Source organism: Anabrus simplex, chromosome 1, assembly GCF_040414725.1.
Source record: "Anabrus simplex isolate iqAnaSimp1 chromosome 1, ASM4041472v1, whole genome shotgun sequence".
Taxonomy (NCBI): domain Eukaryota; kingdom Metazoa; phylum Arthropoda; class Insecta; order Orthoptera; family Tettigoniidae; genus Anabrus; species Anabrus simplex.
Window position 1 is genome coordinate 1,228,095,155 of NC_090265.1, and position 14,017 is coordinate 1,228,109,171.

The following is a 14,017-nucleotide window of genomic DNA, read 5'->3' on the forward strand; positions in this document are numbered from 1 at the left end:
GTTTCTTGGCCCGCCAGATCACCTGATTTAACTCCGTTAGACTTCCCCTTGTGGGAGAAATTGAAGAACATCGTTTACACTCAAGTGCCGAAAAACTCCGACCAGCTCCGGCAACTCATCGCGGACGCCTGCCGAGCAATTACATCTGGAATGCTTCAGCGCGCAAGACGATCAATTGGACACCGCGCCCGAATGTGCATAAACCAAAACGGTCATCACATCGAGTATTTGCTGCAATAAAACAATATCAGGGCAGTTCTGTTCCTATTATTTTCGGTCCGTATGAGTCCATTCTGGTAACTAATCGGCCCCTCCTAGGGCCACAAAACACACTCACTAACAAACAGTTCGCATGAAAGTGGGTATTGAAATTACACTAAATGCAGTACGTATTAAACAAATATTTCAAAAATCTGGACTCATCGCCCCGGACACGAACCTCCTACCTCACACGTAACACCTTTCCGCCGCGCCTTTACCAACTGAGTAACGGTTCCCTACGGCATATTTCGCATTTAGTGTTTCACCGGTGTATCAGGTTCATTACAGGAAAATCAAGGAAACCTTTGGAAAAAAGAAATCTAGGTGTATGAATATTAAGAGCTCAGATGGAAAGCCACTTCTAGGGAAAGAAGACAAAGCAGAAAGATGGCAGGAACATATCCAACAGTTGTATCAAGGTAAAGATGTACATAATTTGGTTCTGGAACATGAAGAGGCTGTTGATGCTGATGAAATGGGAGATCCAATTTTGAGGTCAGAGTTTGACAGAGCTGTGAGTGACCTAAATAGGAACAAGGCACCTGGAATTGATGACATTCCCTATGAATTACTGACTGCCTTAGGAGAAACCAACCGGGCGAGTTGGCCGTGCGCGTAGAGGCGCGCGGCTGTGAGCTTGCATCCGGGAGATAGTAGGTTCGAATCCCACTATCGGCAGCCCTGAAAATGGTTTTCCGTGGTTTCCCATTTTCACACAAGGCAAATGCTGGGGCTGTACCTTAATTAAGGCCACGGCCGCTTCCTTCCAACTCCTAGGCCTTTCCTATCCCATCGTCGCCATAAGACCTATCTGTGTTGGTGCGACGTAAAGCCCCTAGCAAAAAAAAAAAAGGAGAAACCAGCATGGCAAGGTTATTTCATTTAGTGTGCAAGATGTATGAGACAGGTGAAGTCCCATCCGATTTTCGGCAGAATGTTGTTATACCTATTCCCAAGCAAGCCGGTGCTGACAGGTGTGAAAACTACCGCACCATTAGTTTAGTATCTCATGCCTGCAAAATTTTAACACGTATTATTTACAGAAGAATGAAAAAACAAGTTGAGTTGGGAGAAGATCAATTTGGCTTCAGAAGAAATGTAGGAACACGCGAAGCAATCCTGACTTTACGTCTGACCTTAGAGGATCGAATCTAGGACAAGCCCACGTACATGGCATTCGTAGATCTAGAAAAGGCATTCGATAATGTTGATTGGACCAAGCTATTTATGATTCTGAAGATGATAGGGATCAGATACCGAGAACGAAGAATAATCTACAATCTGTATAAAAATCAGTCTGCAGTGATAAGAATCGAGGGCTTTGAAAAAGAAGCAGCAATCCAGAAAGGAGTGAGGCAACGCTGCAGTTTGTCCCCTCTCCTTTTCAATGTTTATATAGAACAGGCAGTAAAGGAAATCAAAGAAAAATTTGGAAAGGGGATCACAGTCCAAGGAGAGGAAATCAAAACCTTGAGATTTGCCGATGATATTGTTATTTTTTTATCTCAGACTGCTGAAGACCTCGAGAAGTTGCTGAATGGTATGAATGAAGTCTTGGGTAAGGAGTACAAGATGAAAATAAATAAGTCCAAAACAAAAGTAATGGAGTGCACTCGAACGAAGGCAGGTGATGTAGGAAATATTAGATTAGGGAACGAAGTCTTAAAGGAAGTAGATGAATATTGTTACTTGGGTAGTAAAATAACTAACGATGGCAGAAGTAAGGAAGACATGTCAGTTTACATAGGTTAGTGATGCCAGCAGAGTAATATCGACCTCACGCTGATCTCGTGTGCTTGTTGGGCTGCAGAATAACATAATGGTAGGGGCAGCTTATTCATCTGTTTTAGTATTCGTTTAGCAGTGGCGGTAGTAATACAAAGGGACGAAAAAAGGAAATGCAAAATTTCTCCATTTAATATTAATGAAGCTGCATAAGTAAATGGTACAAATTATAAGTTGTGCAACATATAATTTACAGTCTCTTATGTTTCAAACTCTTTTACAAGGAGTAACAATGGAGATAGGCCTAGTCGCGATTACGTTATTTTTGCCGAACTTCCGAAGAATTTCGAAAAATTTAATTCTAGTAGTATTTAAAAATTATAGAAAGTCAGTATTTCAGTATTTCATGTGTGATTCAGTTTTATCGTAGGAATTTAAAAAATGGAGGTAATCACGAATTGAGGTTATTGCTACCAAGTCCACTAACGGCGAACATCGCTGATGTGAAGATATTGTTTGGTCAGCATGGTAACGAACCTTCTGGCGATGGTGGGTTTTTATTTTTGTAAGATGAAAAACCGCTTAGTCATTAGTCTATATTGATCAATAAGGTTATAAAGATGACTGTCGAAAATGAGTAGAAGTACGTGAAGGAGAGATCACTCGAAGAATGAGATAAACGGAATCATAAAGGAGAGGGATGGAGGCCTAGGCCTCAAATGCTATACTGCATGTGCTGGCCCGCACTGCCATACAACTTATAAACAGTGACATTACACTGACCAGCCGTTGTTAGTTGAGGTGTGCTCTGTCTGTCCTACTGCCAGTCATCTCCGCTAGCTGGCGTTACTGTTCACATTATCCATAAACTAACCCATCAATGGAAGGTAGGACAGCGAGATTACCAAAGTGGCTGTTTTTTATAACTGCCAAATATGCAGAGCAAAGTTAGAGATCTGTTTTGTGTCAAAGTATTGTCATATAACACGCGTTGTTGTGTCAAGAATGTACTGCAATGGTCAGTGATGCCTGTGACTTTCCTATTGTCAATAAATAAATAAATAAATAAATAAATAAATAAATAAATAAATAAATAAATAATTAAATAAATAAATAAATTTGTTTTGTGTGCTATTTTTATATCTTCCTTCATTAGCTCGTTGTCTTGCTTCGTCTTCTACTCACCAGAACAATCCGTTGCGTTTATATAATTCCCTATTCCTCCGTTTCATATATGTATTAAAGTATCTATTATCAAGTATATTTCTCTTAATTTAATGTTAGGAATGGTTGTGGAAGTAAGGAGAGATTGAGGAACTTACGACAAAATAGAATCAGCAAAGGATAATATTATGGCAAGCATAATTAGCGACATATGAACTTTATCGATAATGTAATTTTATTATGTGTACGTACTGTAAGGGTCAAAGGACATTCCGGAAATTATTAATGAACAAGAGAAGTGTATATATTATCACCATTTCATTGGGTGAAAATGACCTGAGGAATTTGGTTTGGGGTGAAAAGAGATCTTAAATTGAAAGTAATGAAAAGAACACTTATAAATTTATGGTCATACTGTGGTCAACTATTTATGATGTGAAAATAGTCCAAAAAAAACATTAATTTCTTCAAGAAAATATTTTAATTTTGGTTAGGCATAAATTAACAGATATTAATTAATAATTTAATTGTGAATTAACAGAAATATATTTTGATGTAGAATTGACAGTGAAAGGCATAAATCGGAACAGCAAAATTAATAGAGATAAAAAAGTTATGAGTAGCAATATATTGTTAGTATTTATAAAACAATTACATATGATTTTCATTGAGTAACAACTGAAAAATGGAATGCTAAACATATTGGTAACGGTCAGAATAATAGACAGCAATTATAACTCTACAAGTAATTGAGAAAGAATTCTTTAGTCTCAACTAATAATGCTATTTGCTTTACGTCCCACTAACTACTCTTACGGTCTTCGGAGAGTCTCAACTAGTCAACCGACGGTATTTAATAAAGTGATTTATTTAGAACAAAAATTTATATTTTAATCCAAATGTATGCCCTTGTTTTGTATGAATTTGAGTTTCAGTTCTGACTGTTAGATTACATATATGGTAAGGAGGTCATAATGTTTAAAAGCAATTACCTGGATCATAAGAGGATGTTTCAAATTACGATGCAGGAGGTCAAAGGGAGGATACCGTGAGCGACAACTAAGATGACGTGACCAGGTACAGTAACAGTCCACCAGATGAGTAGAAATGTCTTTGCTTTATTTTATTTTGGTTTCATTCTGTAGTAAATTTGAGTAGAAAGGTACATCTTTCATTTTGTTAGACTTCTTTTATTATTTTGGAATTAGTAAAGGTAAGTTAACCTATACTTTGAAGGAATCCGCATAATTGACTGTTACAGAGAATCCTTACAGGTTATAGACTTGAGAAGTATCATCATGGAATTACTATATTCGGAGTATACGTCATGTGTTCATTTGAGAATAATAATCAGATGTTAATATTCACACTACGCCTCGTATTAAAGAAATGCATAAAGACGGCGCGTTTATTATGTACATAAGATGTATTGGTTACTTGTTTGGATTATTATATTATGTGAAGGATAGGAATTGTCAAATAAGCCAAATTACGTGTTTTTCTTAGTAAAAGTGAATGTGATTAATCGATATGATGGTTAGAGACGATGTAACAGAATGTATTAAAGTAGTAATGAAATGTGAAGGATAAGATTATGGAATCGTCGATAGTATTGTATTGCAGGGTCACAATTAGGTGTCCCCAAAAGATTGAAAATAATAATATAAATTTGTGAACAGTAAGAAATGATTGTTATGCGGAAAAAGTAACCTCTTATCATTGAAATCGTGTGCCAAAGTGATTATTAATGTTATAGATATGGCGGTAAATATATTTTGTCTCTTTGTGATGTATATGTCGAATATCTTGAGTAAGATCAACATATCATTTAATAAGTAAGGCAGCATTTTTAATAGAAAGTCTTCCTGATGGAGAATATAAACCAAACATAAACTGAGTAGAAAATTATCTTATACAAGCCTAGTGCATGTAAGAGTGGAATTAACATCATAATTACATGAGGTACATGGTTCGAAATGATATCGCTGTTAATGGACTAACGAAATAGTAATCTGTACTTCATTTTCTGATTGAAGGGTATGTTAAGCTAAATGTGTAAGAATTGATGTAACTTCTTGAATTTTATTCAAAATATATTTTAATAAACATTAATTAGATTATTGCCTTTCCAAACATGCCAAAGAGTTATTATTTTATGTCAAGTGTACTGAAGTATACAATATAGTGCCTAATCCAACCAGGACCCCAACCGACCTCGGCATTAATCTCATGTGAACTTCCGAAGAAGATATAGAGATATTCAAGCTAGGCTGATGTTTTATTGATTAAATAAATATAAAAATGGCATATGCAATAAACTTGTATAAATTTCGAACCTTCGAACTCAGACATCCAGTTAACAGACATCAAATACGGACATAATATATGTGGATTTACAGAAGGCAGACGTATTTAGTCAGCGGTGTATAAAGATAGTTCGATATAAATATTACGTGCAGGTTGAGATAGAAACTAATACTAGCGAATTACCAAAAATTACCTATGATAAAGGTAATTTACAAAACGATACAATAGTTGAAAACTAGAAACGCAGATGGAAGTGATAAGATTTCTGGGGATATATTAAATCCTATGGGTTGGTATATAGTACGACATCTAAAGTACTTATTTGGTTACTGTTTGCATGAAGGGGCTATACTAAATGAATGGAGAGTTGCAGGTAGCCCTTGTGCACAAAGAAAGAGTAATCGATAAAAATGGGATAATTGCAGCCCAGTCATCTTGACTTGGATTGCATGAAGGCTCTCAGATAGCATTTTTATTATATTATACAGGTCTGATATACTGGTTTGATACAGCACAAAGTAGTTTGATTTAAGAAAGGTTATTCCAACGTGGCCCAACTTGTAGGATTCAAGGACGTGAAATGAACTGCATCGGTATTGACTAGTCCAAGGTTTTTTTATATATGAAAGATCATAAGAGACTACTGATGAAAATAAAGGCTGTTGGACTAGACAAAATAGAGATTGAACGGGTCGCTAGATTTGTATAAAACAGATTTTTGAGTATTGGAGTAGGTGAAGCATTACCAGTCTTATCCTGTAGTGACTAAGAGGCGGGGTTAGGCAAGTCAGTATTACTGGATTTTTTACATTTCTTATATACGAAAACGAAATGAATAAAGAACTGGAATCATAGACAAGGCCTTCTGCGGATGATGTTATACTGGTACGGAGTAAGTGAATGACACGGTTGTCAGCTACTGCACAAAGACCTCGGCATTATTCTGAGACAGACGGCACACAACGATTTGATGGTAAACAGTTTTGATGAATGGAAGTACCTCATGAGGATGAATGTAAGTACCCAATTGCTAATTTATGGAATTATCTTCATTGGTGTAATCATATTAACCGTATTTTAATAAAGGTTGCAAATCTCTATATGGTTATGAGGATATTTACGGGTTTCAGTAATGATGGGGGAGTATAAGTCACTGGTTAGAACAGAATTAGAGTATGGTTCCAGTGTATGGGACCCTAATCGAGATTACTTAATTCGAAAACTGGAGAAGATATACAGGAAAGCAGCACGATTTGTTCTAGATGACTTCCGATAAAAGAGTAGCGTTACGAAAATGTTACAGTCCTTGGGCTGGGAAGACTTAGGAGTAAGGAGACGAGCTGCTTGACTATGGGGTATGCTCTGAGCTGTCAGCGGAGTGATGGCGTGGAATGACATTAGTAGACGAATAAGCTTGAATGTAGTTTTCTGTGAAAGATCATAGTATGAAGATAAAATTGGAATTCAAGAGGACAAATTGGGGCAAATGTTCTTTTATAGGAAGAGAAATTAGGGATTGGAATAATTCACCAACATATATGATCGATAAATTCCAAGTTCTTTCATATACTTTAAGATAAGGCTAAGTAAACAAGTGATAGACAAAACTAGCCTCCTGGACGACATCGCTAAATGCGGGTCAGTGATGAGTGGTTGATACGAACAAAATACCAACTCAGCACTTGATCGTATATTTTTGAATATAAATATTAGTTGTAAATTATCCTATAGTTTTAATTTCAATTTCTCGATATAATTTACTCACCGTGTCGAGAAGCTCCACAATTTTACACATGAAGTACCACCAGCACGCTCTTGCCATCTGCAAAATAATTTTGATTATTAGACAAACAATTTCTAATCAAACATAATTTATGTAATAACACCGCAAATTCGATAAATTGAAAATCAACGTTCTCTAACGTCCTGAATGAGAAAACTATGATTAAAACTGAACTATTCTGAGTCATTTTTTATAACTTTCCATCAGTTCGTGTTTAAATTCAACAGTGTTTCTATAGCCATGGAAAATTAGATTTCAGTTTTCACGTACTCATTTTACAGTTATTTCATTTACAGGACTGGGATCCACTTATTCTCTTACCAGCATTCTACAGGATTTCCCTCAATCAAGAATGATATCAATAACTGTTATATATTTGTGTGGAAAACTATTAGCCAATCGTAACATTCTCAAATAATACGCTAATGATCGACTTGACCTGCTTATATTTAGTTATTGTCTATAAATATGAATTGTTGAAAATTCTTAGTGGATCTCAATTAGGTAATTGCAATAGTCATATGTAAAAATCTTAAAATTTTCCAGTTTGTGAAACTCAGACACAATAACACATTTAAGAAAAAAGATGTGTTATTGATAAAATGTTGTCCTCGTCTTTTCTAGAACATAATTTAATTAATAAAATGTTTTCTTTTCTTTTTCTGTTATGTTATCGTGTTATTTAAATTTGTATTTTGTTTTCGCCAGACTGAGAAAACATAAAGGTTGTATTAACTAAGTCGACACTGAAAAGAATGCCTACCGTCGTAAGAGAATGAACCATTTTTTACATAATGACTTGAGTTTATTTTATTTCTATTACTAGCAGATATACTAGTGCTTCGCTATTGTTTATAGAATTCTAGGTGAAGTAGTGTACACGTTGTGATTAATATTTTATTAAATTGCATATCTCTTAGCGTCACTCAAAAATACGAAGGGAAATCGTCATGCGACATTTCTCATGTGAAAACCGGGTTAGAGAATTTTCATTGTAATGGCAGGCCCTTTTGCCTACTGCCACTCACAATCAAATTTTCATTATAATGACGGACACTCTGTCTCCACCTGTTCTTATTTACATCCTCAGAAAGACTGTCACTGTGGTTTTCCCAAAAGTCTTCAAGGATTCGTTAATGCACAGAAACCTATCACAGCAACATTAACGCAGCAAGGTTTCCGAACTTTGATACAAATACATGCACTTTACGAGGCTTCCATTCTTAGATGTCCTTGTGACAGAATTGGACGTAGCAAGTGAAGTACACCGACATTTATAAATAATAATGCTTTGAAGCAGTGGAATAATTAACCTCCTTTCACCAATTTAAGAATCTCATGTTTGGGTTGTTCCGTATTGACTGTATAGCAAAAGAAAAGTACATAATTAGTCCACCTTAGTCAATACACAAATGTATCCTAAAGGAAATTTTAAGAAAAATCACATAGGAGGTGCATGTTTTTGTCCCACTTGGCCTTTTATGTTCTACTACGTGGTGTTTTTTGGATATGTTTTCAACGATACGACAAGACAAGATATTTCAGTATTAATATCTCATAGGATATTCAGTGTTATCTCTTATAGTGTTTATTAACTTTATATATTATTTTTAAAGTCCAATGGTGCCGAGACATATACCAGTTATGTGCTTTTTCTTAAAACGTTTCCTTAGTTTTGACTAAGGTGAACTACTTATATAATGTTCTTTTACTTCACTTTCACCAACTTAAATCTGAAAGTATGTTCTAGAAAGAAAGAAAGAAAGAAAGAAAGAAAGAAAGAAAGCATTATTTACCCATGAAGTTTACCTCACCCTGAATGAATAAACGTAAGCCTGATCCCCATTGTTTCAAAGCCAATAAGAGTGCACATTATTCCACTTCTTTACAGTGCCTGCCAACACGATTAAGGACGGATTTGAAGACTCACCCTCATGGCTAAAGGATTGTCTGAGTAATCCACGGGCTGACACTTGTAACTGTAATGGTTTAGCCATCCTGCTTGGAGCCCCTGGAATGATATGCAAGGTATTTCTGTACTTAATGTGTTGGTAGAGGGATATTTCTTACCTTGTCTTATCCACTACTTTGCTTACCTCTCCAACGAGCCATATGCTGAATACAACCTGGAATAAGTTATATACCATCAGTACATGCTTCAACTGGTACGGCTTACGGTCTTTCATGTAGCGGGGCCCAGCGGTGGTCGAGAAGTATAAGTACGATACCAAAATGGTAACGAGGGGAGCAGGACCACTCATGAGGAACCATTCGCTTGTCCGTGGATCTGAGGACATGACAGAGGAAAAATATACATTTCTGCGTGAATATAAGATTACTTTTACACTAAAATGCACTTTCATTTTTAAAAGGTACAGTTAAGATATTGTTCGAGCGAATTAGTCCCTTCTTGTCCGACTCCAAGGCTAAATGGTTAGCGTGCTTGCGTTTGGTCCACGAAGTCCCGGGTTCGATTCCCGACCGAGTCAGTCATTTTAACCTCCATTGGTTAATTCCGATGGCTCGGGGGCTGGGGTGTGCACCGTCCTCATCATTACAATTCATCACAAGTAAGACCCATTTTCTCAGACGCAACGGTTGCCTATAAGACGTCAACTCAAAAGACCTGCACAAGGCCTCTCCGGAGGCCACACACCATTATTATTATTATTATTATTATTATTATTATTATTATTATTATTATTATTATTATTATTATTATTATTATTATTATTATGTTATGGCACATTCTTTCCAACGGTAAAATGAATTACCAGTCCCTTATATCAGCTCATAAAACAAACAAATCCGTCCTTACCAAGACGGCTGCTGCCCAGCCAGATGACCAGCAGATGCTGAAGTCCACGTGGTCAGCTTAATGATGTACTCAGCCGTATTTCAGCCCATTTCTTGACTTTCTTGACCGGATTGTTACTTCTCAAGTCAGATAGCACCTCAGTATGTCTCATGAGAATGAGTGAACCCTGTTCAAGTCCTCAATGCAGAATTAAAATCCTTGGATTGAGCAGGATTCGAACCCAAGGCTATTGATAAGAGACAGGCACGCTATCACTACACCACAGAGCTGGCACGAAATCAGCTCGTAGTGGTATGTAATAGTAAATTTCCTCTCTTCCTTCATAAGCAGTGTTCACAGGAGGATTCGTCTAGCTAGCAAGAGCAAACCAATCTCTGTACAAGCCATAGATTCTACTGGAAGAGTGGACAGCATAATTCATAACTCGGTCCGACCTAAGTCGCATAGTCGGTCAATCATTGGCTTTCTGTTCTTACGATAGTGGGTACAATCCCACCTGAGATTGGTATGTTTAATGGTGTTTAGAAACGGCAACTACGTGTTGTTGGCTTCCGGTACGCTGGGAAGTACTACAGGCCAACAATCGGATGCCTCAGCACATGATAAGAGTGGTTAAGAGACAGCAAAGATGTCCATCCCTTATTATTATTATTATTATTATTATTATTATTATTATTATTATTATTACTATTATTATTATTATTATTATTATTATTATTATTATTATTATTATTATTATTATTATTATTATCTGGTGGCTATGATATTTAAGGCGTCAATATATGGTCTTATATATTGGTTGGACGAAAAAAATTCTCTCTCTGGCCCACTAGATTGCGTGCCAAAATCCTGGATTCAATTGAAAACTTCTTCATAGTGTTCATACGGAGTGAAGACATATGACGTTGCTGATAATTATTCGTCCGAAGGATGGAAAAGTTATGCTTTGAGTGGACCCCTTGGTGCTATTCGACAGGAGTAGGCTATGTGCCGTCACCGGGTTTAACCCTCTCCCTTCCTTCTATTATGTACCAAGTCATTTATTTTATCTTATTAACTAATATGATGAGGTTTACGTCAGGAAGACCATCGGGTCGTAAATCTCGCTACGAAGATTCATCTCCATTCATATCCAACCCCGTAGACAAACGGGACAAGGGTTGGACATACACACATTCTTCTTATTATTATTATTCTGTGACTTTTACCACACCTGTGGAATCGCGGATGAAACTATTTCGCACACGTCAATTTGGGCCTGTTTTACGACCAGATGTCCTTCCTGATGACAACTCTTTTGGTTGGAGGAATGTATTCACTATTGCCTTCTTCTGTAGTGGTTGGTAGTGTGGTGTGCTGTGTTTATATGTAGAGATGTGTATTAAGGCAAGTACAAACACTCATTCTCCAAGCCAGAGGAATTAATCACACGCGATTTAAGTCCCCAACCCGGGCGCGAATCGAACCCGGGATCCTTTCAGACGAAGGCCTCAACGCTGACCATCCAACCAAGGTGTCAGACCCATTATTATTATTATTAATTTTATTTCATCTATAGACCATGTTTACACAATCCACCAGATATTCTCTCTCTCAAACTTAATCCTTTTCCTTTGCACTCCTTTCCGATGTTCTAAGGTCTTTGACATGTCCTTTTTCCCTCTTGCTTGACTTGACGAGTTTCTCCGGTGCATCCCTCATTCCCGCAATTTTCTTCCTAAAAGTTGTTCTTTCCTGTATATCTCTCTCCTGGATCACCACTTCATCGAAGTCCCTTAAACCTCCTTAAGCCATAAAAATTGTGTCTTCCATTTTTCTTGTAGACTAAGTATCCTGCGTGGCAGTCTATTTGGATATTATTATTATTATTATTATTATTATTATTATTATTATTATTATTATTATTATTATTATTATTATTATTATTATTATTATTATTATTATTATTATTATTATTATTATTATTATTATTATTATTATTATTATTGCAACCTCAATGTTAAGTGGGTTAAGATTCTTAGGCCCGTACCCGGACTCGCTTCACAATCACAATCAGCCAGTTCTATCAATAACCGATGTGGCCTCTTGAAGTCTGAAAATTAAGTAAGTATTTAGGAATTGCCTCCACTTCCAGCGATCTTGAGCGATGTTTTGCCAATTAACTCCGGCGATTTTGTGGGTGTCTTTGTCCCAGCGGTCCGGTGGCCTTCCTCGCGGTCTCAGTTTATCTCCTGGGCTCCATTCGAGAACATCATTGGTCCTGTCATCCCTTCTTCGGGCCACATGTCCTGCCCATTGCCACTTCAAGGTTGAAATTCTCGATATGACTCGCTTATCTACAAGAATTAACCTGGTATTCAATAAAGTTTTATTGAATGTCTACATTTTTGTATTGACTATGGAAGGCCCTTCTCACCGACCTAAAGGCCCCATTACTGCCTTGGCAATGAAGTCGTTAGTTTCTAAAGAGGAATCCATCTTACTTCCATATCTATAGTTGGGCCCACGAGAGTTGGGGTCTGACATTTGAGTGGAGAAAGCAGTAACTACGAAGTAAGCTAAGTTGTCATAGTTACCTCAGTCTGCGACATTTCACCATTTCATACGGGGTGACAATGTAATAATCTATGTTGGCCTAATGCAATTCAATAAACTTTGACCCTTTCCTAAGCTCGTGCTAATAATTCCGGCATTTATGACAGAATACGCCATTGCCGATAAATATGAGATTTCATATTCACTAAACTGACAATAACCTCAACAGATGCACATGTCAAATAGAGATATAACTGTACAACTAGCCAATGTTTAACTTACAAAAAAATAAAATAACAACGAAAATAATATTCAGGAAACAAAAACTTAAATGATTACATAAACCAGTAACAACTAACGCAGCTAACACAGTACTACTCCAAATAATATCACAAAAGCGACTGAGAGCAAACCAACCCACGTGGCGACAGCGTTCTTAAATGTGGCATCTCTGTTATCGTTGCCATAGCAACGGATCATTTTCGAGCAGCGTTAGTCAACTTTTTCTCGCCGCTGGCGCTAAACGTCAGATTTCAACTCTCGTGGGCCCAACTAGAGAAAACAGAATATTGTTAATATCGTTGTACGTGCCAAACAGCATCTAGACACCTATCCAGTATTAGCTAGTAATAGAAAACCTTCTCCACAGGAGAATGGTGAAAGGTATACCTTCAGGTAGTAGCAAACTTTTAGTGAACAGCGAGTGAAAAACAAGCCACTGCAATGAGCACCATATCTAAATCAAAAGTAAATAATTCAGGACAAACATATATGTGCAGTGTACTGATTCAATATGTGTTCTTGAAGAGCGATGACACATCTCATAATAGACAAGGAAGACTTTTCTGAAGAAGAGAATTTTGCTTACCTCAAGTGTAGATGTCCGAATTAGAAATCCTTTAATGAAAATCTAAAACTGCTAAGTGCGGCATTTTATTGAAATGGAACCTAGACAATAACTAGAGCAGAAACTAGGGAATAGGAGCGTTTGAAATACAGTGTTACAGAACAATTTTCAAAATAAAATAGATTGATTAACAAATGTAGATATACGGAATGAATATAGCAAGAGGGGAACGATTTAGTGATTTACGTCAAACAGGTTAGATTAGATGTAAGCTGCAAACCTGACTTAGAATTAATGAAAAGTGTAATACAGGACAAGAGGGTATAGAGAGTTGTACGAAAACAACCTGTAGACTGATGATGTCTTGGATAACAACAGCATAACTGAGTAATGTTCGAACACAGGGTATAGGGCCTACATGTTCAAATTTAACTTTTTAGTTGCTCAGTATTTGAGAAAAAATCCTCCAAATTACACACAAATCTTCAGACATTACCAAGTGTTTGGTGCGGTAAATTTATGTGATACAACTTTCTATCATTTCCCTGTACGGAGTTCCCGTGTTCCACTCGCGATT

General features: G+C 36.8%; 1 protein-coding gene across 2 annotated transcripts in view; it reads right to left on the minus strand.

Annotated features, from left to right (window-relative positions):
* The window catches only part of LOC136877776 (very long chain fatty acid elongase AAEL008004), a 163,049-nt gene that overhangs the window by 44,086 nt on the left and 104,946 nt on the right, over positions 1 to 14,017 (minus strand). For both annotated transcript variants that reach the window (XM_067151992.2, XM_067151999.2), the window contains exons 4-6: positions 9,337 to 9,527; positions 9,171 to 9,251; positions 7,223 to 7,279 (exon numbers count right to left, since the gene is read on the minus strand). In XM_067151992.2, the coding sequence (XP_067008093.2) occupies positions 7,223 to 7,279; positions 9,171 to 9,251; positions 9,337 to 9,527 (329 nt within the window). The remainder of the gene's footprint in view (positions 1 to 7,222; positions 7,280 to 9,170; positions 9,252 to 9,336; positions 9,528 to 14,017) is intronic.